Here is a 24,589-nt window from a genome sequence, read left to right as displayed (position 1 = left end):
TCCCTTATTTTCCACCTCCACCCACTTAGGTTTATTTCATAACCTCTCATGCAATAACAACAACAAAACAAAAAAACACAAAATGAAAAAAACACTGAAATGGTTCCTTCAGCAACCACCTTTCACAGTTCAAAAATAGAAATAATCTTATAGAGTCCATCTACTTTTCAATAAAGTAGTTCAGCTCAATAAGATTCTCCAACATTTCCATTAGCATGTTTTACTACCATAATGGAAGTAATGGACAATGGTACACTAGAGAAAAATAAAAGAGCACAGCAACAATGTTTTGTCCCAAATACTTTTCTCTAGCATACAACAACAACCATAATCAATGGTCCTTCATAAATATCCATGGTCTCTGCTGTCCCCTTTCCAGACCAGGCATAATTGAAACACCTGAATAGCACGTGCACACCATCGCACAAGACAGCCCTTCTACCCTTTTCACTCATTGCCTGCTTTCGAACAGTCACAGATCCGCCAATGACTTTCAAAAACTCTATATGTAAGTCTATGAATATATTAAACTTCCACACTCCAGCTGTCACTTAACATATTTTCCATCTGTATTTCCTTTACTTATGGAAAGTAATTCTACACAGTACTGCTATCAATGCACATATGCATTGTGCAGTAAGCAAATTGTATCAATGAAAGGTGTTGTAGGGATGAGCAAGTACTCATGGAGGGCCAGGAAGGAATTGCCAATGGGTGCCAATGTGGGAGTCCACTACCTAACTGCTTGGAAAGAAGAGTCCCAAGTGTGGTGTGCACAGCTTCCAGACAGTTTACCCGCAAGGGCAGTGATGAGAGTGGTTGAGGGGGGGAGCTACTGGTCTCAACTAGGTATAGTGACTTGAACCTATGCACGTATTGAGGTACCAGGCCACCGGTCTTGGTGGCAGTGGGATAAGTTAACAGAGAAACAAGAAAAGGAAAGGGGAAGATAGAAGCAGAAATTTGAAAAGTATCCAGAATTTAAGAACGTCTGTCTCAGTCTAAAATGGGCAGGAGCACTGTTCCAAAGAAAGGCACCAGCTATACAAAGAGATCCACCTCCCCACTCTGTCTGGAGAAGCGTTTCACAAAGAGACAATTGGTCTTAAAGAAGCAGAAGGCTCTTGCAGGAAAGTATTTAGGGACAGAATATTGGAAATAGTGTTGTCCCAGAGCGCAGAAAGCCTTGTGGATGATGCAGAGGGTCTTCATGGGTATCCTTACAGCAGAAGCCAGAGTAGAAATTGCAGGACTGCTGAGATATGATCCGTAGTCTTCAGGCCAAGGATAGCTCTTGCAGCCGTATTCTAGATTAGATAAAGGGCCCATACAGAAGACAGGGGAGGTTGTCAAAGAGGCTGTTACAGTAGTGCAGTTTACAGAAGACCAAGGCTCTCGAAACACTCACCTTGTAAGGGAATGTAAAGAAACGTAGAATTCCTGAAAAGAGGTGAAGCTCAAAATGGACCTTCTTCAAAAGGTCCAACACGTGAGTATTCAAGGAAAGAGAGCAGTTAAAGATAACCCCTATGTTTCTGGACTCACAAAATGGTGAGGATATAGAGCCCAAGGACAGAGACCAGCAAGTAGGAAGGAAACAGGGCACAAGTGTCACAATAACCAAAATCTCCTTCTTACTGGTATTCACACAGAAATCGTTATCTGCACACCATGCCTGGATAAAGGTAGACAATCAGGAATCAGAGTGGCAGATAAGAAAGTAGTAGAGGAATGCTTCAAGCAAAGTTGTGTTTTATCATCACAAAACTGCAAATTAGGAGAGAAGGAGCAGATGAAGTGGGCCAGAGGGATGCTATGCATATTAAAGAGCCACATTGATAGAATAGAACCATGGGAGATGCTGCAGGTAAAAGTGAGGTGGTGCAGGACAAACAACCCAGTTGCATCTGAAAAGAGTATTTAGTCAAGAAAGAGGTCAGCCAGTCCAGTGCTGGTCTGTGATCCCAAAGCTATCATGGAGACTTTCAATAAGGATAGAATGGTTCACTCTGTCAAAGGCGAAGGACAGATCAATAAGCACTATCCTCAATTGTACTACAATCAAAACTTCCATATACACTTAAATTACACAATTACACCATATTATAAATACGGTATCATCCCCTTATGCTACCTATAATAACTTACATATATTACTAGTGCATGTGGGCAGTGAACAGATTCTTGGGGGTACAGCCTGCGACCATGCCCCCTAGAATCTGGCCACAACCACCATGATACAATGTAACCATATAACAAGTATGTACAATACACCCTTCAATAACAAAACTCACCCAGACCCCCCACCCACCTCCAATCCCAATAACATTCACGGACACAAAAATTCACTGCGGTAGCTGACCTGTAGAAGACTACGTGATATACAATACTAAATACCTAGCTTAAACCATCAAACCCAAGATAGGACATTACTGGCTCTTAGGGACTAGTGCAAACATGCAAATGCAAATCTGTGCAAATGTAAACAATGACCATTGTGTAATAAAACAATACAGTACCAAAACACAAATATCAATACACCTCAATGATAAATGCAAAATGCTTTCTGCAATCATGCTCAGATGTTCCTCATCCAGTAACTGGTAAACCCTCTGTCCTCCACAGACCCTTGTAAAATACCAATATTAAAGTGCAAAACGTGTTGCTGATAGACAACACTATCAAAATCAACACTAATTACCACACTATGTAGAAAAATGTAAACAGCATTGTTACAGATATGACTCAGCAAAAACAGCATCATGTAGCAAGTTGAGTTTGAGTTTATACATTCCATCAATTTACATTGAAAGTAGTTTAAAAACACAAAATGTTCTTCATCTCCATTTAGGCCTTGGGGTTTCAGAGTCCCAAATTGAATGATGAGCTTAACTTTAAATTATCTTAATCTCTATTGTTTATTTCCACCACCTGGGTGACCCAGAATATGTGCTAGCCCTGTGAAACTCATGCAGTGGACATCTTTGTAATGATGTTCCAAAATATTAACCGCCATGGGATAATTCATATCTGTGTTTTTAATGGCTCAATAATAGTTGGAGGATTCTCAATTTTAAACAATGTATAGTTAAGCCTATATACATCAGTCCACAAATGTGTTCAATGCGATAGACAGTGGGCCTCATTACGAGGTTGGAGGTAGCCTTGCCGGTTTGAACGGGAAGGCACCCCCAATCTCGCATCCAGCTCCGGCACCCACGAAAGCGGAATCACTGGGCCATTCCGACCTCGGCTCAATGCGAATGGGGAAGGTGGTAGCACCGGTACCGTTAATAACGGTCGCAGTGCGACCATCATGTTCTGCTCATGGGTGCCGGTACAGCCACCTGGTCAGATCAGGTGGCTGCAAGGGCATCCGCAAGCAGAAGTCCTAGTATGGCGGTATGGTACCAATGGTGTCGGTAGCGATACTGGCACCGTTGTTGCCTTCCATACCCCTAATGAGGCCCAATTACAAGTAATCCTGTGTTTGAAAAACCAGGTTTTACCCCCAGACATCTTTATGTTTTTCTCATTCAAAACAAAGTCACACATCCTGCATTTGAAAAAAGCATTGATATTGTTTGTGTTGGACAGACAATCCTTGTGGGAACTAAAAGTTTGTACACAATTGGGTGTCAAAATACAAGTTAAAGATGGAGCTTTTGAAAAGGTAATAGCCGGATGGCTATTTAAAACCTGTTTAAGACCTCTATCCATCATTAATACTCGCCAATGTCTTTTCTGAATAGATCTAATCTTGTCTGATTGATGATTAAAAGCACTGATGAATCTTACGCCATCAGGCCCAGAATGCTTCTTCTTTTTGCCACATTTTTATAGCTCCTTTCTATTTTTGGAATTGGCTTTCTCTAAAGAGCTTTTAATGTTCTGAAAGGATTAACTCTGTTTCAAAAATCCTTCTTGCATGTTCACATATTCTCTCAAAAAATGACTGACTGTAGAACAATTACATCGAGCCCTCAAACATTCCCCATAGGGAATTGATCTAATTAAGATGTGGATGATGACTTGATGTATCGAGAAAACAGTTTGAACTGGCCAGTTTCCTATGGAAATTAGAGGGTAATTGGGATTGACCACCACAGAATTGATATCCAAGAATATAAGTGCGGTAGTGCTTGCAACCAAAATTAATTGAACATTCATTTAATTATTGTTTAAGCATCCAACATAGCTCATACGTTTCTCATGGGGACCATTCCAATTCAGAAATAAATAGTTGATGAATCTGTACCAGATGACATGTTCTCCAAATGTATTGTATTGTTCACCCCAAGCTATGGTTTGCTTCCCCCATCCCATGTATAGGTTAGCATAGTTGGGAGCCATGCATGACCCCAAGGCTGTACCTCGGACATGTCTGTAATGTTCCTTATCAAAAATGAAACAATTATGCTCCAAACAAAACTTTAACATTTTTAAAAGCATCTCATTTTGCTGTTTAAAACTGATCGAGCACGTTTCACATTTCGGATTTACATCATTTATGTTGCCATTGCTCAGTATTTGCTTTGTGGGATCATTATATCCTTCATCATTTTCAGGCTTCCCTTCATGACTTCATGTGTGGTTTAAGCCTTGTTTATGGTTGAGATACCAAACATGAGCCATGGCCAATTTCGCTGCACTACGTTAATCTCGTTCTGTGAATACCTGTATCAAGGTAATGTGAGTGCTTGAGTAAGCACAATAATCCTTTATGCTCTTCCCTATCACAAAAACCAGTGACATGTGCGCTCATAGATTTTCTCCTCAGAGACTACAATAACCTGACACAATATGTGTTTTTGTAAAGCACACATTCATCCTCATCAGGGTATCTTGGAGCTGTAGACAGATAATAGACATTTGTTACCCAACTCAGTGGCGAACAATGGAACACATGAATAAAGCGCATGCCTATACATATCTTTAATTGAAATAAGAATATGTGTATTATACTGCCAGCTTTATAATCTGCTTGAGCAAAGCAAACTTGTGCTTCTTAGCTAAAAATCTATTCTTGCATAATGTACTCTTGGCTGTAATATTTTCTATGCATTCTTTTTCAGGAGTTTTTCTATGAAATAAAACACAGTGATCTTGCAAAGAAACAATTAGACATCTCTGTCTGGGATTATGATATTGGCAAATCGAATGATTATATTGGTAAGTTAAATGTCCTTTTACTAACAAGTGCTTTTTTGGAAAATGCTGTGATAAAGCAAATATGCATGTAGCATAATCAGCCAGTTTTTTTTGTTTCTTACAGTTCTTTCGTTTTGCATGGGCTACTCATTGAATCCTTCGTTTTCAGGAACAATTCTATAGCAACTTGTTGCTACGAAATTCTTTATTACTGCCCAGTCGCTAACAAGTTATGAACAAAATGCACAGAGAGTAAACTGCAAACAGACTAATTGTTTTGAGAGCTAACTGTAAACATTGCATGGAAGATGTTAATGTGCACACAAGCAGGTTTTGTATGGATATCATGCCCAGACCGACATTTTGCATGGACAGGGTTCCTTTGAGCTGCTTGCTATTAGGTAAATTGCTAATGGGCACTACATCTTTCAGCAAGTTTATCACCAGAAAGAGCCAATTGAGCAACATGTGCAATGGTATGATATCCTGGAGCAGGTTTATCATGTGAACCAGGACCTTGATAAGAGGTTCGTGGCACCATGACCTTGATAACGTTTCACATGGCCACCATTTGTGTAAGCAAGTTACATATGGATAAAGAAAATCAGCATCTAGTGCATGAACAACAATCAGTGGCATAGTGGCCATGAGCACACAATTCTTCCCATTTGCAACTTGCCTATAGGTGACCCAGGTCATTGTTGCCTTTCACCGGAATCACATTAACCTTGCTTTATTAGAAACCTACCAAAGTTTACAACTTCTGTGCTGATTAAATAAGAAAGGAATGCATGACACAGAAAGCTGTTGGTTGACATGTTTGCAGATAATATTGATATCAAAAAGTGCTAAGACTTCCCAAATCAGCTCCTAATTATGCAGCACACTTAGAGCTACGCATGTGCCATTTGAAGAATGATATGTTGTTGGAACCAGCCCTTCATTGGGTAAACCTCTGGTCGAATCCTAAAGCAACTCTATCACACTTTATTATTATTCATATTTTAAACAAACCAGATGCTTCGTCCATCCCTTGCTTTCAGCGCGTTAAGAAGTAATGGATACAAATCAATGTACTGTCTCTTTTTAGTGCTCCCGGGTTTATGGATTTGGCAATGAAAGTGGACACAAGAAATCACCTTAAAGCTTTATATTTGGACTGGCGGGAGAGTATTGAATTAATGAAACCAGAGTTATTTACTGCTACTCAAAGAAAATACAGGATTATCTTTTAGGAGAGGCCAGTTAATAGAGAGATGTCTAATTATTAGGGCACATCTTAGTTTTATTCCCTTACGGGTAATCACTGCACATTGGGCAGGCAGTATTCATAACAAAAATGTAAGATGTGCTTAATTTTTATATTCGTTTGCAAGGCCAACTCTCGTGTCAGAGCAAGAACTATTTTACCAGTGTTGAGAGGGGTCCGATTTACACACTGCTGCCCGGCCTAAGTTATCTCTTAAGGACTGACTCACCGGTAATAGCCTGGGCATTATTGTTGTATCTTTGGAAGGCTTTAAGAATAAGGACTAGCAATTAATTATCATGACTTAGATCTTGCCCTATTTGATTCGTTTTACCTCTATCTTTGCATTTTGTACTTTGTACTTTTATTTGTATGGACTGTTTTTATATGTTTCATAGGATCCTGTCCATAACAAACTTAAAATGATTAATCAATATGTACATTTATAAAAACAAGTATATTGTGGGCAAACTGTTTGTATATTTGGAATTTTGGAAGGTTTGACGCAAAAAGGAAAATCAAAAGGGGCTGGACAACATTGCTTTTAACCTTAGAAAACAGTAAAAAAAGACAAATGTGTAGGCACGCATTGTCATGTTAATAAGGAATAATGTTATTATTGTTATTAGGGTATTTATTAAGAGCAGACCTAGCTTCAGGAAACAACAGATCACTTTACAATCATAGGGGAAAGAACACAGTGAAAGAAACAGAGAAAAGGGAGCGGGGAGCTATCAAAGGAGGGTGAGTGTGGGCAATTGGCAGCAAGGGATTTACAAGCAACCAGGGGAGGAAACAGTAGGGAGAAGATCACTGAGTATCAGGTAGGGTGGGGAGTGCAGGGTGTGTGGATCTAGGTGTTAAGGTGGAGCTATTCCTTGAAGAGGAAGGCCTTGGGTTTATTGTGATGGGGATACACCCAGGTGGCATGCATCTGTTCAAACATCCAAGAGGGGAGGCCAAAGGAATGGGGAGTAGGAAGAATGAGAAAATGACATTAAAAAGTAAGTTCATAACACAGAAAACACCATGATACAAAACATGAACCATCTGGGGCCATAAAAAGGAATCTTTGCAACAGTGCAGGCAGTTCTGTATGATACACGCAGTAGGGAAAAAACTGCCCTATGCGGTGGGTCGGAAGAAGGAGTCAGACACTTTGAGGACATTCTGTACTCTCTTTATCAAAATTAAAGAATAAGGTATGTCTCTCCCTATGGCTAAAGAGAATACTCAACATATCTAAAGAAATTAAAGTTACTCGTCAGATGTTAGGAAGTCCAAAGTACATAGTTCCTCCGTCCAAATTCTATCTGACCCTACCACTAAAGATAGCTGGAGTAAACGGGCCAAGAAAATGACTCTTCTTCCCTTGATCTTTTCGGTACCCAGTCATTTTACTGGACACAAAACCGAGTGGTACATTTCACCGAAGTACATAATACAGAGAAACACTGATAATATTAATTAAATATGTATGGGGTATTGAGGTAAAGGGTTTAAATAAGTCGGGATGGGGTTGTGATGGGGTTGGGCTGGTGTTATAAGGGTAGAACAACAGGGGGCTTGAGGGGATGCAATGAAATGTACCACTCTGCAATATGGGTCGGTAAAATCGCATATAACCAATCTTTTCTTTGTTATGGAAAGTCTTTTTATTTACAGGTTTCTTGTTGGATTGTATATTTCTTAGCATAACTCCTTTGATAGTCTTTCTTATTAACTCTTGTAGTTCTTCGAGATCATTCTTGGGTCTTGTGCTTGCTGTGGTCCTCTCTCTGTAGTACTTTTCCTTACAATAGTTCCTCACACTCCTGCCACCACATATATGCGTTAACAGTCTATTTGCCTATCCTTTTCCAAATCATGTTTATTTGGATTTCCTTTTAGGCTTTCTTTGCCAATGATACTCTCTCTGGCTCACTGTTCCTTTATCTTGTTTAATTGCAATCCTTATCTCTCTGTCTCATTATTATTTTCAGGGTTACACTTCTCCTAGACATTAACTTTGATTATATAGGATTCATGCCCTTCCTCCCAGGGGTTATGTTCCCCGTCTCTGTTGGCTCCCCACCTGGGTTCTTTAATTCTCCATGTTATGTCTTGTGCACTACCTTTGTTAACTGGACTCTTCGATAATACCTCGTCCTCAGGACTGCAATGAGTTTCTCTCTTCAGATACCCGGGCCTTTCACTAGCAGGTTTTTTGTTATTTATTACCTTCGATTTTTGCAGTTCCAATCATTCGACTTTCTGGCTATACTTTCGTCCTTCTGACTGGGAAGAGTTCCTTCACATAGATAATGATTCTCTGGTGGCCTCCAATGGTTTCCAATTCCCCCGGTTCCACTCATTATGCGGGTAAAGGTGGCTGGGCTAGGCTCTCGCTTGGGTACTGCTTCTCTCTCTTTGTTGCTCCATTTCACATTCTTAGTTTCTCATCAGACATCTGCCATCTGCAGACGATGGTGCTCGGAAGGCATTCAGACTTACCATTGTGGTAGTCTCAGCACTGGTCTTTGGGCCTCCTGCCCACCACTCTGCATGCCTGGTTGCACCACTTCCAGATACCTCTTCCTTTTCTTCCTGTTCATACCACTTCCTTTGCGGTCCTACACACCAAGACTCTGGAGTCTCACACTCTGCTGTTGTGGCTCTTCGACACTCGCGGGCTCTGCAGTCTGCCTTTTACTCCACCTCCACAAGTCGTGTGGCGGTGGAGGTTACCCAAGCGCATATCACTCTCCTTCTCGCATCTGCTCTGACTCGCCATAGTTAAATACACATCTCTGGCTAAAGAGACATTTTCCTTATTTTCTCTACATGGATTTCTCGTTACATTGCTTAGCCAAACATGAAGTAGTCATAATATTCTTCATCAAAAACAGTCCAATATCCTCTGATATTGTAGCATTGCCCTAGTGAAAAAATGCACTGAAAGATTACATTTATTTGCACTACAGCAGTTTGTCCTCCTGCTAACACTCAGCAAAATTACACTTGGACCGGTGCAATGTTTCTGCAATCTGACCCTGATGGGCTTCTCAAATAAGACAAACTATGCAATAGGATTAGTAATCTCCTTTTGGACTGTTAATAAAAAAATATTATCTATTTCAGATGCCCAGCAAAACAAAGGCCCTAAATTCCTTATGCAGTGGGCACATATACCAAATTCTTTGAGGGACAAGGTTGAGCAAATGCTTATGCCACTGTTTGTTCCTCAACAGACCACACTCATTTTAGATTCTCAGATGCAAGAAATGTTAATAACGAGATGATAGAACGCTCATTGATAAATGATGGAGATGATTGACAGGTAAGGTTAGGATGTCCTCTATAACAATGTATTTTGTTTAATGCTCACATATTGATTATCGATAACATACATTTCTAAAATGTGTAGCAATATGCAGCATTATTTTTTTGGGAGTCATGGAACTCCTCCGTTGATACAAAAATTGACAGATGTGAAAACAAAATCTACATTGGGCATATTCTTGCAAATTTATTACTGTGACCACCAACTGACGAAGATTTATGTGGGATTTGAAAAGCGAATGCATTGTAAAATCTCAGCATACTATTTTCAATTAGTTGAACACAACATATGAAAACATATCATTTCATATGATAGCTGCCTGCCCAAAGTAACAATTAATCTTGATTCCAGACATACTTTTGGTCAATGAGTTGTGGATATTTCTTTGGCTGGCAAGCAACATACACAGACAATAGGCAGATCTGTTCTTCAGGATACTGAGTATATTACATATCCAAGCAAAATGATTTCAAACAAAACAACTAAGGCAGAAGAATCTTTAAGAACCAGTAGTATACAATTATGATTGCATTCATTAGGACTCTAGAATATAAATTACTAACAAAATTTAGTACGGGTTCTATAGACAGAAATTATAACTCTCATCAATTGTTGAAAATCAAGAATCCTGTAGGCCGCTGTTCCGATTCACTTATCGGTTGATGGGCTTTGCACTTTGAAGTAAACTGCACTGAGAATGGGTGCATGTGGATGGCTGACATTCCCTGTAGCAGATGTTGGGAGGGAGGTGAATGTTGGTGTGCTGCTGCATACTGGGACCTTCTGTGTTCTCTCCACTTGTCGCCTCTCCCTGGAATGCTGGGGTTCATTGCAGTGCAAATATCTTGGAAACCGTGCATCCTAGGGCCTTGAAACAAGGAGTTTTGTTCCTCGTGTCGAGACCGGTTCTTCTACGACCTCATTGAAGTTTCGCTGATTTCAGGAACCATCTCGTTTATGAACGAGCTGAAATCCACGGAAAGGGGTGGCGTGTCCAAATGTCATATAGCCATGAATGTCCAGAAGGTCCTAACAGGTCACTATGCAAAATGTGGTGCAGATTGGTGGAATGGTGAGGGATTGTATATATTTAGATTTGTGTATATATATATATATATATATATATATATATATATATATATATATATATAGAGAGAGAGAGAGAGAGAGAGAGAGAGAGAGAGAGAATAATAGACACAAACAGGAAAAAGAGTTTGAGGCTCTGGAAACGGGAAGCCTAAAAAGAGAAGATTGATCAAGCAAAGCTAAGTGCCCTTAGGAGAAGCTCAAACCAACTGCACTTATCTGCGAAAACTGAACACATTGAAGGACATACACCTATCTAAGTCAGAAACCAATAGACTTTGGTAAAGGTGAAGCCAAAGTGAGAGTGTGGATGAGAAACATAGCATGTTAGCTGTCCTACCTAGTCAGATATTTGCTGAGAACCAAAATAAATACTGAACCTAATATTTGTATTTAGAATAAAATTAGGCCTCTGGTAATTGTATATTCTGAGTGAACTCAAAACCCCTTCCAGCTTAATTACTCATCTCTGCTAGCTCAGGTTTAGAAACAAATAAAGGATAAAAATCATACACGCATTATCAATCATCGGTCAAATAAATAATGCTCAAAGGAATATACTGCACACTGCTTCAACAACTACCTGTCTATATTAGAAAACAAAGTTCTGCCATACTGGATTTCACTTTGTCTTTGCAAACACGTATCCTAGGATATAAAAATGTATCTGAGAACATGGAAATATTGCAGGAGCCAACTTTAGATGCTTTTATTTAGTAGGTTGTTTAGATCAAATTGAGTTTCTGATTGCCCCTGTACTATGTCACAGTGATCAGTTCAGATCATCACATATAACTAGCATGATGCAAGTATTGTAAATGTTTCACAACAGATCGCTTTAGGCTAATTATACACAGGAGGTCTGTCAAAAAAGGGAAAAAACATTTAAGATCCACCCTATCAAACAATTCACACCACTCTGATGGTCTGCTAAATCTTTAAGAAACATTTGCTACAATTACATTCCCATTGTTGGTAGAGGCCAGATAACAGCTAACCAGAGCAGCTTGTCACACCCATCTTTTTTATATTCGCAATATAGTGTTACAATATGCCGGTACAAATTACAAAAGAAACAGATTGTGCAAAGTCCTTTAGGTCTATATCATTGTCCCAATTTTACCTGATCCTAAATAGATCAGTAACCAGAGAAGATCACTTGAAATGAAATTGATATAAAGAAAAGATAAACGTTTCTGCACATATCTCTAGGAAACGTATGTTAACGCTACTCTACTGGCTTCTCAATGTACAAACAGCATTCCATTGTGTTCCAAAACCTAAATTGCACAACTTTTAAAATATAAAAGTTTGAAAATGTGGAAGCTAGCATGCTCATGCCATATTTATGTTGGCGGAATGATATTTAGCAAACTGTTAGCAGGATGGTGTTAAGGCAAACAAGCACAACTTATAATTATAATACTATTTCAAATATTTTCTGGATGTCCAGCCAGCTCAGGTATTATCCAAAAAGATAAAATAATGTATGTTTCTCGTACTTGCCATTGTAAGAATGGTGGTATTGGGAAACTGGCCAGATTAAATAAAATGGGGCAGATTCTGCCTCATGTTGTTCCTCGAAATTACAATTCTAAGATCTAAAATACCAGATTTTGTCACTTATGTATGGTCAGAAATTAAGATAATATGTGCCATTTTCACACATAGCGGAAGGATAATCATGTAACCTTTATAATGAAATAATTAAAATTGTAGCTTGCTCAGCACTTTTGATACAGGCAAGCACACAGTTGTTTTGGAATGAACGACTGACACCAGCCAAATTAAGGCTATCCAGGAGCTACACGTTTGGATGGTTATTTCTTTATGGATAACTAAAGAGGTATAGAAGTGTCAAAGGGAAACTCATTTCAAGCCCTCTCTCATATTGAGTATTCCCCACGTGTGTCTGTGTTTAAAGCTCGAATTCAGATTCATCGAGTGCTTTACTCTGAGACTAACACTTGTCAATGTGTTATAATCAATTTAGTGCACTTATTAAAATCTTCAGAAAAGGATTTGACTGTAATTAGTCTAAAGCATTGGGAGGGAGGACTGCACTGTGAGAAAATACATTTCAATTTCAGTGGGATGAGATTTGTGTGAGCAATGCCAGAAAGGTTGGGAAGAAAATGTCACATGTAGTTAAAGCCTTATGTAGGCTATTAACTAACAACATACACACATTGCATGTCGCACTCCCTGCTCCCTTCCCCCTCCTTCCATCACCATGTCCTTGCTCGTGTATCTGGTACATTCATCAGCATTGACATACGCACACCCCTTAAAAATAGGAATTGCATGCCAGCAAATATGACCCTGCTTTTACTAGAAACCACATTTACATTATTTACAGTCAACCAGTCACGTCCACTCCAGTCTGTGTCCACTGACACACTCATGTCCTCTTGAATATCCGCCTAATTATTAAGTAATGGTGTCACGGATCTTGCTGATCCCCCCAATTGTTAGGTAACAATTGAACGTGCATATCCCCACCCAGAGGAATCCTGCTTTGCTGCTTATTGTATGTTGGATTGATTCACTTATACTGCTATACACAAACACCTTTTATACAGGGACCCAGAGGACTACCCTTTAAGCTTATTTTGTAGTGCTGACCCCACACTCTAGCATTACACAACAATGTAGATTACACTTCATGAAATACAATCTAATCAACCATTTGTACGTTCTTGCATCCGTTCTGCGAGTCTTGCCTTACACCCTGCCCACTGGCCATTCTTGCTTAAGGTAATCCATGCCCCATTTATATATATATATATACTACCAAAAAGCCCACATTCTCCAATAGGTGAGTTCTGTAGACAGACATGATAGCGCTCTCATCATTTCTCGAAAATCAATGATCCTGTAGGTCACTGTTCCGATTCCCTTATAGCTTTGGACCCTGAAGTAAACTGCACTGAGAATGAATGTGTGTGGCTGGATGACATACCCCAGAGCAGACATTGAGGGGAGGCAAGAGTTGGTGTGCTGCTGCATACTGGGGCCTTCTGTGCTCTCCACCCACCTGTTGCCTCACCATGATGTGGTGCAATTCGTTGTGGTGCAATTGTCTCTGAAAATGCGCATCCTAGGGCCTTAAAATGAGGTTGTTAAGGTCCTAAATGGGACCTCGAGTTTGAATCCTCATGTCGAGACTGGTCCTCCCACGGCCAATTTGAGGCAACTGTTTCATGTGTGAAGGTGCTGAAATGCAGGCAAAGGGGTAGTGTGTCCAAATGTCATATTGCCAGTAATGTGTTTAGTGTCCTAACAGGTAGCTATCCCAAATGTGGTGCAGATTGTGAAACAGTGTGGAATTGTATGAGGAATAAACCTTTGCCAAGCCACAACGCCACAAACACATTTTTTGACTTTTGCCGAAATCCAGGGAAATGGGTGGGTTGTCCAAATGTCATGCAGCCAGTCATGGCCAGAGGATCCTAATGGATAACTATGCTAAATTTGGTGCAGATTGGTCAAACTGTGTGGAATTGTATAAGAAACAATGCTTCCACAAACCGCACAAACACATTTTTACTTTTATTGAAATAGATATCTTGCCCCTTACCAAACTGGACTAAAGTATGTTTATGATGTTTAAAGTCTAACTTGTCCTTCCAGAAATAGTCCTGAGCTAATACAAGACATCTGTGGAGTCTTTGTGTCATTAGCATAATAAGTACTTAACGAATAGAAGATTCAATGTGCACCTGTGGCTAACCTCTTTATTAACACCACAGACTCACATGACTTATCCTCCAGAGCAAACAGTCACTGCTGAGCTGCCTGGAGCTAGGTGGATTTGCTTAAGTAGGATATCTCGGACCTTCAGCACTGCTTAGCTTCTTGCATTGCATGATGTACGATACCAAGAGCCTGATGGAGATCCAAGAAGGCAACTTTGCACCTCTCACATGCATCTCAGTAGCTAAAATTAAACATTGAACAACTGCAGAACATTGGGCACATAATTCTGCCTCATATCAGGAATGATGTCCTTCTCTTCTGAACACTGTTCTAATATGGAGTCCAGCCTGCAAGTAAAAACCTTGCCAAGAACATCTAACGATGAGACTAGTCTATAATAACAGGGGTGTTTACGGCGTCCATTTTAAATACTGGGACAATTCTATCAGCCTAAAATGGAGGCATTTAAAAGTTGATCCTAATGCTTTATAAACTATTTACACTGCGATAATGGTGTTTTTTAGTGCAATATGAATATCAAATATTACGCTTATGCATCATGCTTGGTCTCAATAAGTGCATAGGTCAAACTTCCCTCATTTCCTCAAAAAAGACCTAATTTGGGATCAGCTTTTTCGTGTTCTAATTTTAAGGGCCAAAATGCTCCATATACAGTTCAATTCTGGACCTATATTTATGTGTCTGAAACATCCCCCACCCCAGACTCTGATCTGACTAGCAGGCTACACAGTTTATCTGGTTTGATAGTGAACTGTGCATACTTCCCCCTGCCAGAATGTTCTCTGATAGTTTTCTATCAGCATCCCCCATTGACAATAGGGTGTTGTCCATACTGTTCAAAAGATTATCTAAATAGCCTTCCTCAGCTAACACACCATCAGTTATAAAAAGGAGGTAAACAGGCATTGTTTAACATCATGTCACTATTTCTAACAACCTGGCTTTCCGGTTTCACCACTAAGATTCCCTGACTTAACTTAAGTTGAATAAACAAATATGTAGTCCCTGACAAATGTTATCAAACTACCTTTCTCCCCCTTCCTACCTTTTAAGATCTGTCAACCAACCATCAGATTACCTTTCTTCCCCAGTCTACACTGCAGTGATTAACAGAATACACCAGTAAGAAATATATTTCAACAACTGCATTATGTCTGTTGACTTTGCAATGGGCACTACTTTGCCAACCTATTCATTACACATGCGTATTAAAAGTTCAATTGTGTTGTGTGTCTTCAGGGAAAACGCTTGTGAAAAATGTAATTCAACACCTTTCTTTAAAAGTATTGGTTGAGTGCAATAACCTAATAACTTACTTTGGGTCTTAAGGTTGGAACTAAAACTCAAATGGGATGACTGTACTGAAGCGTCAGGATGGGTTTTACTCAAAAATTGCAAGGGCCCATCTAAGCTGATAATAGACTTCATAAAATACAACATGCAGCTGCCATTATACTCACAAGCGTAGTCATACTCCTCATGGCTTCCTTGCACATGAGGAATATGGGCTCAAAGTGAACACCTCCAAGCCAAATCTCCAGTGAACATCTCCAGGCCCAATCTCCAGTGAACATCTCCAGGCTTGTGGGTAATTCAGTGGCACCAGCTTGAGCCCTCATCTATTCTTTGCTAAAATATTTGCAAATAGCCTCAATATCTGTGTGAATTACTTGTTAGTTACTAATAGGAGCCTTTTCTTTTGCGTTTTGGCTTTGCACTGTTTGGTTATTGTATTCAATACATGTTTGGAAGAAAAGCTAATTTGTCCTTTTTTCTTCTTCAGGACTCACCCTTTTGTTACTTGTGTAAGGTTACTGTCCTGAATTTTTATTTATTGTTATATTTTTAAATGTCATGGTTGTTTTGTACAGATAAAAATCACAAGTCGTTCCAAAGTGCATAAAGGGAAAAGGGCACACAGTAAAGGAGGGGGGAGTACAAAGTGCTGCTAGGGAACGGATATGAAAATATAACTGAGTATAAGTGGGGGTAGAAACGATAATCGTGTACATTAACATAGTTCACTAAAATTGAAAAGAATCATGCTGGTTGACCGGCAAATAAACTCAGTCCTATACTGCCTCATGACCAGAATCTTATATTCTTGGGCAGAGTACAGGGACTTTATTTCACTTCCTGGGTGTGGAAGGTACTTTGATTTGTGATTAGCAACTCTCCTGTTCACTCTGAGGAGCCGTAACCCACATTTTCACTGGGTGATTACAAGTTCTTCCAAAATGCTACATTGATGGGGGAATTAATTTGTAACTGAGCCCTTTATGTCAATGGTCATATTCCGATCACTCCTGGTGTTGCGGAAACTCTGAGGCCCAGTGACTACACGCTTGCCTATTTCTGAAGGGCAGACTTTCTGCGTTCTGTGTAATGCATTTCTGCATAGTATCTCGCACTTCACCAATGGATAATGTTAATCTAAATCAATTGATCGGTACTACAGATGTACAGGAAGATGCCACTCTTTTCTTATCACAGAAAAATACCTAAAGTATATTTAAGTTCAAATCATGACGACTTCCAAAATAAACTAGCTAGGAAGTTAGTGGATTGTTATGGATTTTGCAGAATTGGCATCAGAAGTAATATGTGCTGTAAATAAAATTCCCTCAGATTGCATCCTGAGTGTTATGCATCAATTTTTCTGCTTCTAGGGCAATAGTCATACCGGTTCTGCAGTGTATTTTAATACCACATGTCAAGTTTTCCGACACATTCTTTTTTTTTTTTTTTAATGCACCGCTTTCGAGGAACAGAAATGCAATGGGACATCAAAAAGAGAATATTCATAGATATTTGGGGGATGAGCATTTTGACGCATTATGGATCTCCAATGTGATGGGGTTGTGCACTAGGACCCCAACCGGCCCATAAAGCTGGGGGTTGCCCAATAGCACTTTAAGATGAGTAGCAGCACCCGCGAGATGGATGGGGTTGCAGATTAATACTCTAGCATCAAATCAATAATGACAACTCAATGGTTTGGCAAAGGGAGTCCGTTTAGTACAAGTACAAAAAAACGGGAAGTTCATGAACATCAGCCATTGCTTGATCTTCCTTCTCGCTTCAACAACTCCAACGAACTTCATAAAAAACACATCATTTATACCAAAAACTTGTCATCACTGATGTGTAACACTTAACTGTAACATGCAATTCTATTGGTAATAAGAAGGTAACTGTAATATAGGTGCTATATCTGTATATGGTAACGGAGTGAGGGTATTGGGTAAACAGTGTCAGGTGGGGCATCTAAGCCCTTCCTTCAAAATGGCTACCTCGGACGTCACTAAAGGTATGACGTCTCATTGGTCCTACTTATTATAGGACCCTAGATTACTTGGTCCTCTATGATTCGGTTGGCATCAATCCCACTCATACTTTTCCACTAGCTCAGCAGCGTGCGGAATAGCTGGCCAGGTACAGGGTGCTCGTCTGCTCCCCCAGCCTGCCTCCAATTATTGCTACAATCAATCATCACCTCAGTGGTCATGCGTCAATTATTTCTTTGTGGTTGGCATCGAGACTACATCTCTGTCTGGAAAAGTTCAGATATCTGTGCCAAGTTTCATCTCTTCTTGCTTGGCTGGTCATGTGGTTCAGACACGGTGAAATTGTCTCATTCTCCATGCAATTCCTGTTTTTGATTTAGTTTTGCGCACCACCTGCCTTCTGTGGCTTATCTTGACCTTTCTGAACAGGATATTCTTTTCTTTGCTTCATTAATTGTATCTACTGTTGGTCTATTTCAGCCTATACGACTTTGGCTTCTTGGCACGATTTTCATGCGTCTGAGTTTCTCTCTGCCTTTAGTTTTCGATTTAAGTGGTAAGGGGCTCCTCTCCTGAGACCTTTAGTAACCCTTGGTTGATTCTGCTCTTGTGCATTGTGGAAGTATACTCATATAAAATGATCCTTTTTGATGTGGATATGTATAGGTGGCGCTTGCTCCAATCTGTCTTACTACTAAGCATAAGCAAGCTGCACGATTTTCTTAGCTTTCTTGTGGTTCCAAGCATATGTACATGGGTAAACTGCCTGAATATCTTCATCGTGCTCATGCCATAAGCTTCATACCTTTGACATTGTTATTTCACATTAGGTTCATGATGTCCCTTATCCATGGTGTTTCGTCTCTTTTCTTCATTCGCAGGTTGTCATATCTTCTATATGTGAGTCAGTCCAGGTTCTTGTGATGTCACCATTCGTCTTCCTTTAGGACCTTCTTGGCTTCTTCAGGCATTGTGTTTTGGCAATTGTCAGTTTGTCTCACTTGTATGATATGGTTTCCTCAATGGGTACCTTACTGTCCAAGGTTTCTTATGTGCAGGTACTTCAATAGGTGCTGTCAGTCTGATAGGTACTGGGCAGGGTCCCACTGCGGCTCTCTGCTGGTTTATTTGCTCATCATATGCCACATATTTTGGCATGAAAGTTCCTGGTACTTCAAAATGAATGATTTAAGTGTGGGTCATGCTTGGGAACTCCTCTACACTCCACCCTCTGAGCGATTCATCGACCACTTTCACTTCGTCTTTTGTATCCATCTTTCCTGCATCCTCTGTATTCACTTTCACTTCATCTTCTGGATCCACTTTTACTTCATCTTCTGGGTCCATACATGAAGGTCTAAAGAAATGTCTCTCTGGGGTCCATATTTTTATGACTCCCTTCAAGCTTCCTGCTGTTCTCACGTGTTTGTCTTGGATCCATGTCATTAGTTGGCATTGTCCATTTGGGCTGCAATAGATCCATCTTCCCACATAGTTTCTGTGTTTCCTTAGATACCGAAACTTGGTTCCTTCTGGCGCATGAATGCTAGCTTTCCCAAAGTCTCTTCTTTCTTCATGAGTCAGGTCTTTGGGCTTCCATCCTGGTTCGACATCAATCATGATCTTCATCCCTGTGGCCTTTTTCGCAGTTTTCTGGCATTGAGAGATTATTATCTTGATAACACATAATCCGCGGTATTATCATCAATAGCAGGGATCCTAGGAATTTGAATGCATCTGCCATCCATTGTGGAACCCATGAGAATAGAGCTCCAAACTAACTGTCATCGTCCACTTCGTCAGTTTCATCAATCATTTGATTCTGTATTTCTGTCACCATACCAATGGCCTCTGTCAATGTTTCATTTTCTTCATTGTGAGAAGCTATAAATGTGCAACATGATTGTCCAATTTTTGCACAAGCACCTCCATCCATAGCTGTGATCATGTCAAGGACATATCTGTTCTGGAGACTCATTAGTCGGATTGCTCTTAACTCTTCTTTGATTGTGTTTAATCCTTTTATGGTCATGTTGATGGTTTGTAGTAACTCCCATTTAGTTATCTGCAACCATTTAGTATTTGCTACAACTTGAACTTGTGGAATAAAAATTGTCATGAACACTGATGAGGTCAGGCTGAACAGTCTGTGTTCATACGGGATTGCATGAAAAGCTTCTTCTGATTTAGCCGAAAAGTAATTATCTCTCTTTATTCTATTCATCAGTTCCACAGATATCCTTTTCCTCAGGTGAACATCTGCTTTCGGGAAACTGTCAATATTCAGATCACTCTTTGAATCACCAATGCTGGAACATGTTCATTCACTATTGTGCATATACCTCCCAGTTTCTCAGCAGTCTGATATATTCATTAGATATACACGCCCAATAATGATCCATGATCACTGCGGTACCATGTACCATTCCTGGAGCGTCAAAAACTTGTCCACAGTTTTGATTTTCCCCCGTTTTTCTTGTGCAATTAATTCCTGAAGCAGAATTTTGGGCTTTCCAATTGCACTAACAGCAAGGGTCCTCCTCGGTCTTCGACCCATGTCAGTAGTTTAGCAAGTGTTGATGGTGGGTTCATAGTGACTGAAGACCATCCATGCTCTGGCCATCACCACTCCTTTTACCTATCCGTCTGATGAAAGCACTGTTCCCCAGATTTGCATTTGACCTCTGTTCCTCCATTTTCTGGCTTCTTCTGGAGTTTTTCCTTGCTCCTTTAACTTCAGGCTTCTCGTATCTGATCACAATGTACTTTGTCTTTCCATTGTTCCTTGTCTTTATGTCCTGGACATAATCGTCTTCATTTGGATCAGTTGTTTCAGTTGCCCATTTCAGTGAGGTACTGTCATCCCCTTGTATGCTTCTCTTGATGCTCAAGGTTTTCATGTAATTTGCTATAACTTCGTCATTGAACACCTCCGTATGGCTTCTTCTTGTTGGAGGATTTTCAGGTACCTCAATCAGGTACCTCAATCCATGGTGCGGGCCTCTTCATCTGTACCAATTGAGTAGGCAAAAATCTGGTAATTCTTTCTTTTTCCTCTTGCCTTTTCCTGGTTCTGGCTATGGACAGCCATCTTGATTCTGCTATCATCTGTGCTCGTGAGATTTTGGCTGGGCTTGCACTTGCCCTTTTCAGTGATCTATCAGGGGTGCTGATCAATGCTGGCTCAGTTGGCTTCTTCTCCAACTCCTTTTGTCTCTTTAACAGTTCAGCTTTCTCCATTTGTCTTTTCATTTTGCTTGTAGGATAGCTTCTCGTTGTCGTTTGTCCAACCTTCTCCCCTTCTTTGGCCTGTGGTTCTGCAACTATTGACACTAGACCTGGTGTGTGTGCACTCATCGTTTGCATGCGTGTGGTTGTCAGTAACCTTCTTTCATTTTTACTCTGCCGACCCCGTCTCCGACTTTTCAACTTGCTTGTCACTGCATGTGTGTCAGTGCTAATCACATCCATTTCAAGTTCACTCACTCCTTTGTCAGGCCTTCTAGGAACTGGGATCACCATAAAGGGTCTGGGTGCTTTTGTGGGTGTCATGCATACATTATTAGATGGGTGCACTGGAATTGGAACACTTTTACACCTATGAAAAATGCAGTTCGAATCATCAGTGACAATAAAACAACGATGAATACAATGCATAAATACATTATGCCCCTATAGGTTAGGCGGCAGCACTTAAATCTGGAACAATAAGTATGTCTCTGCTCCTGAGGCATGACGATGCTGCTGTGTTGATTTCCCATCTCTATCATCTAAGGAAAAAAGACTAATGTTAATATATTCTATGCAACAATATCTCTGGATTCTGATGTCTCCGCTTGTCGGTTGACAAAAGTCCTCCTTTGCCTGGACAATGGATTCTCTATTGTCTCTGGATACAGTTCCCTTTTCTATATTCAAAAAGTGTCAATTAAGGCAATAAGTTCAGCAAGTCCTTTTTCACTGTACATGTTCAAAATACACAAGCTCCCAGTCTGTTCCTCTTCTCTGTTTCACTCCGGAAGACATGTTGTGTCCTTGGTAGTATAAACAAGAGTAAAGTCTCTGACAACACTTTCTCAATCTGTCCCTCGGCGGAAAGTCTTACAGTCTCCTCCGGAAATTCTGATGATGATTAGAAAGTTCAACCTGCATCACAATACCATGGAAGAGCATGCTCATCTGTGTAGAATTAGCTGGGTCTCTGATGAAGGTGAGGACGTCAACACCGGCGGGCCTCCCCACAAGTTCTGGAAAGTCCTCAATTAGGCGAAAGTAAACATTGCTTGCCAATCTGCTATCTTCTGGTGACAGGGACATTTGTCTAGTCTTCGCTAAATTCTGGAACTGTTCGGTACTCACTGTGAGCAGCTTCTGTAATCTCGATGGGTGTAAAGAGCAACCTGAATTATGATTCCGTTCAGGATTAAACTCAAGCATTCTGTGTTTGCTGGATCTCGAAGAAATGTCAAGACGTCAGTGCGTCTCCCAGCAAGATCTCGACAGTCTTCAATTAAACGAAACAATAGTACGCTGACAAGCCTATTCACTTCTTCTTCTGCTTGGGACATTTGTTTTTCCCTCTTTGTACTCCAGAAGCAGGAGGAACTGCTCAGCGATCATGGTGAGCAGCCTCCTTATTGTCTTCTTGTTTTCAGGGTCTTAAAGAAATTCAGTGATGCTAGTGACCCTTCCCACTAGTGACGGGTATGACCTCAAGACTAGGTCAAAATAGTTCAGAACGTCTCTAGTGATGTCTCTGCTCTGGGACACCATAAGTGAGTCCAAACAATGCTCCTGTTTGTAACAAGTCTGGATACTGTATTTTCTTCCAATTTGTGTGTCTGCGATCAAAATTTGACATATCTTTTTCTTATCAAGGCTTCAGTGTGCCTCAGTCCAAAGTTCAGAGTTCATAACCTATGTTGTGGCTTATGCAGGCAATTCTCTTCTTCACTCTGCAACTATAATGCACAGAGTGTCCGTTGTTTATGTCCTTATCCCCTTTTTTGCACAGGGGAAATGTCCAAAATTAAGCCACAACCTTGCACAAACATTCTTTGACTTTGCTTTGCTAGTCATGAGTCCTTCTTCCTCGTCATGGATCTCGTCTGCACGTGCTGTGGTTCTTCCATGTCGTCTATAGTCCCTATGCGTTGGTGTGGGAGCATGGGGCCTTCTCCGATGTATGGCTTGATGTCACCCAGGAAGATCCAAGCTCTTCTTCCTTGTAGCTTGACTGAAGTGGGAGTGATGTCTTCCATTGTGAAAGGTCCATTGAACCTTGGCTCATCCCACTTCTTTCTCTTGTGATTTTTCACCAAGGCCGTGTCTCCAGGGAAGATTGATGGTACACATAATCTCTGAATTGAGTTTGCAGTAGTATCTCCTTCTGTCTTCTGTGCTCCCTTGCGCCCTTTTTGTCGTTGCTGCAGCTGTCCTGAAATTACAGTAAAACAAGATGTCAGGCAATTCAAGTAATTTTGCATTTCAGACCCAAAGATTTCTCCTGTTGACTGGGCATCACATCTAGCTCTATCTCGGGGTGTCAGTGGAGTGTGCATCCTTCTGCATGCTGCTATTTTGTACGGCATAAGATGATGGTCAGAACCAGGCTGGTTTCTGAGTCCGTACCTTGACAGTGGAAGGCAGTGTAGCCATGCCTTCTTTAGAGTAAGCTTCAACTTGGCTATCCTTTCCTTTAACAAGCTGTTGAGCTTCTTGCATATCCCATTGCCTTGCGGGTAATACACCGATGATAACTTGTGCTTTATACCAAGCAGCAAGCTGATCTGCTCAAATACTGGATTAACAAAGTGAGGACCATTATCTGACCTCATGACCTCACATACTCCCCACCTGGGAAATACCTCTCTCACCAGGAATTTGGCCGCACAGGTAGAGTCTGGGTGTGTACATGGACCTGTTTCTATCCATCTAGCGAATGAACACACCACAACAATTAGATACATATACCCGTTACATACTTGAATCATATTGACTTAATCGACATGCAAGTGCTGAAAAGTCCATTGGGCCTTGGGATGACTCCTCTAATTACTCTTAGTGTATGCCTAGCCATGAACTGTTGGCAGATTATACAGTTCAACATAAAAAATGCAATGTGTTCCGCTAAGTTCGGTATAAACCAGTCTTCAGTGATTGTTGCTGCTAGATTCTCTTTTGATATGTGTGCTGGATAATGCAATTGTTCCAATTCTAATGTTAACAGGGCTATAGGCACTACTGGTTTACCAGTGCTGTCTTGTTGCCACAAGCTTTCGGAGGGGTTGAAAGAACACCCTCGCCGTTTCCAGGGGTTCTTTTCCTCCTGTGGTGCTTCCCCTTGGGCTTCCCTTATCTGGGTTTGCCCCATGTTACTATAGTCCTCAAGTTCACTGTGTGCATCAATAATTTTTTCATTTACATCAGTTATTTCCACATTCATTATGGTTTCACCCTTGGATGCCATATGTTTGTCCTCTGAGTCAGCTGCTTGATTTCCTCGTGAGATACAATCTTTCCGCTTCGTGTGGGCGGCACATTTCATGACCACTGTGCCCACTGGGAGCTACAGTGCCTTAACAAGCCTATCCAATAGGGCTTCATGCTGCACTGGCATGCCGTCCGCTCGGAGGTAGCCTCTCCTTTTCCAGCACGCTAGGCCTGCGTGCACTGTAGACGGCACATAAGTGGAGTCACTGTACACCGTCACTTCCTGGTCTGCATGATTCTCGATGGCGAGTATCAATGCTAATAAATCTGCAGCCTGTGCGG

The 24,589-nt window shown here is 40.7% G+C and overlaps 1 protein-coding gene across 2 annotated transcripts in view; it reads left to right on the top strand.

Annotated features, from left to right (window-relative positions):
* Positions 1-24,589, top strand: part of RPH3A (rabphilin 3A) — a 1,455,977-nt gene that overhangs the window by 1,361,153 nt on the left and 70,235 nt on the right. For both annotated transcript variants that reach the window (XM_069619488.1, XM_069619489.1), the window contains one exon: positions 5,076-5,172. In XM_069619488.1, coding sequence (XP_069475589.1) covers positions 5,076-5,172 — 97 coding nt within the window. The remainder of the gene's footprint in view (positions 1-5,075; positions 5,173-24,589) is intronic.

The sequence above is a fragment of the Ambystoma mexicanum genome, chromosome 10, assembly GCF_040938575.1.
Source record: "Ambystoma mexicanum isolate Mex_15411 chromosome 10, UKY_AmexF1_1, whole genome shotgun sequence".
Classification (NCBI taxonomy): Eukaryota; Metazoa; Chordata; class Amphibia; order Caudata; family Ambystomatidae; genus Ambystoma; species Ambystoma mexicanum.
The sequence above is the reverse complement of the archived record's forward strand: the minus strand, read 5'-3'. Positions and strand labels throughout refer to the sequence as shown.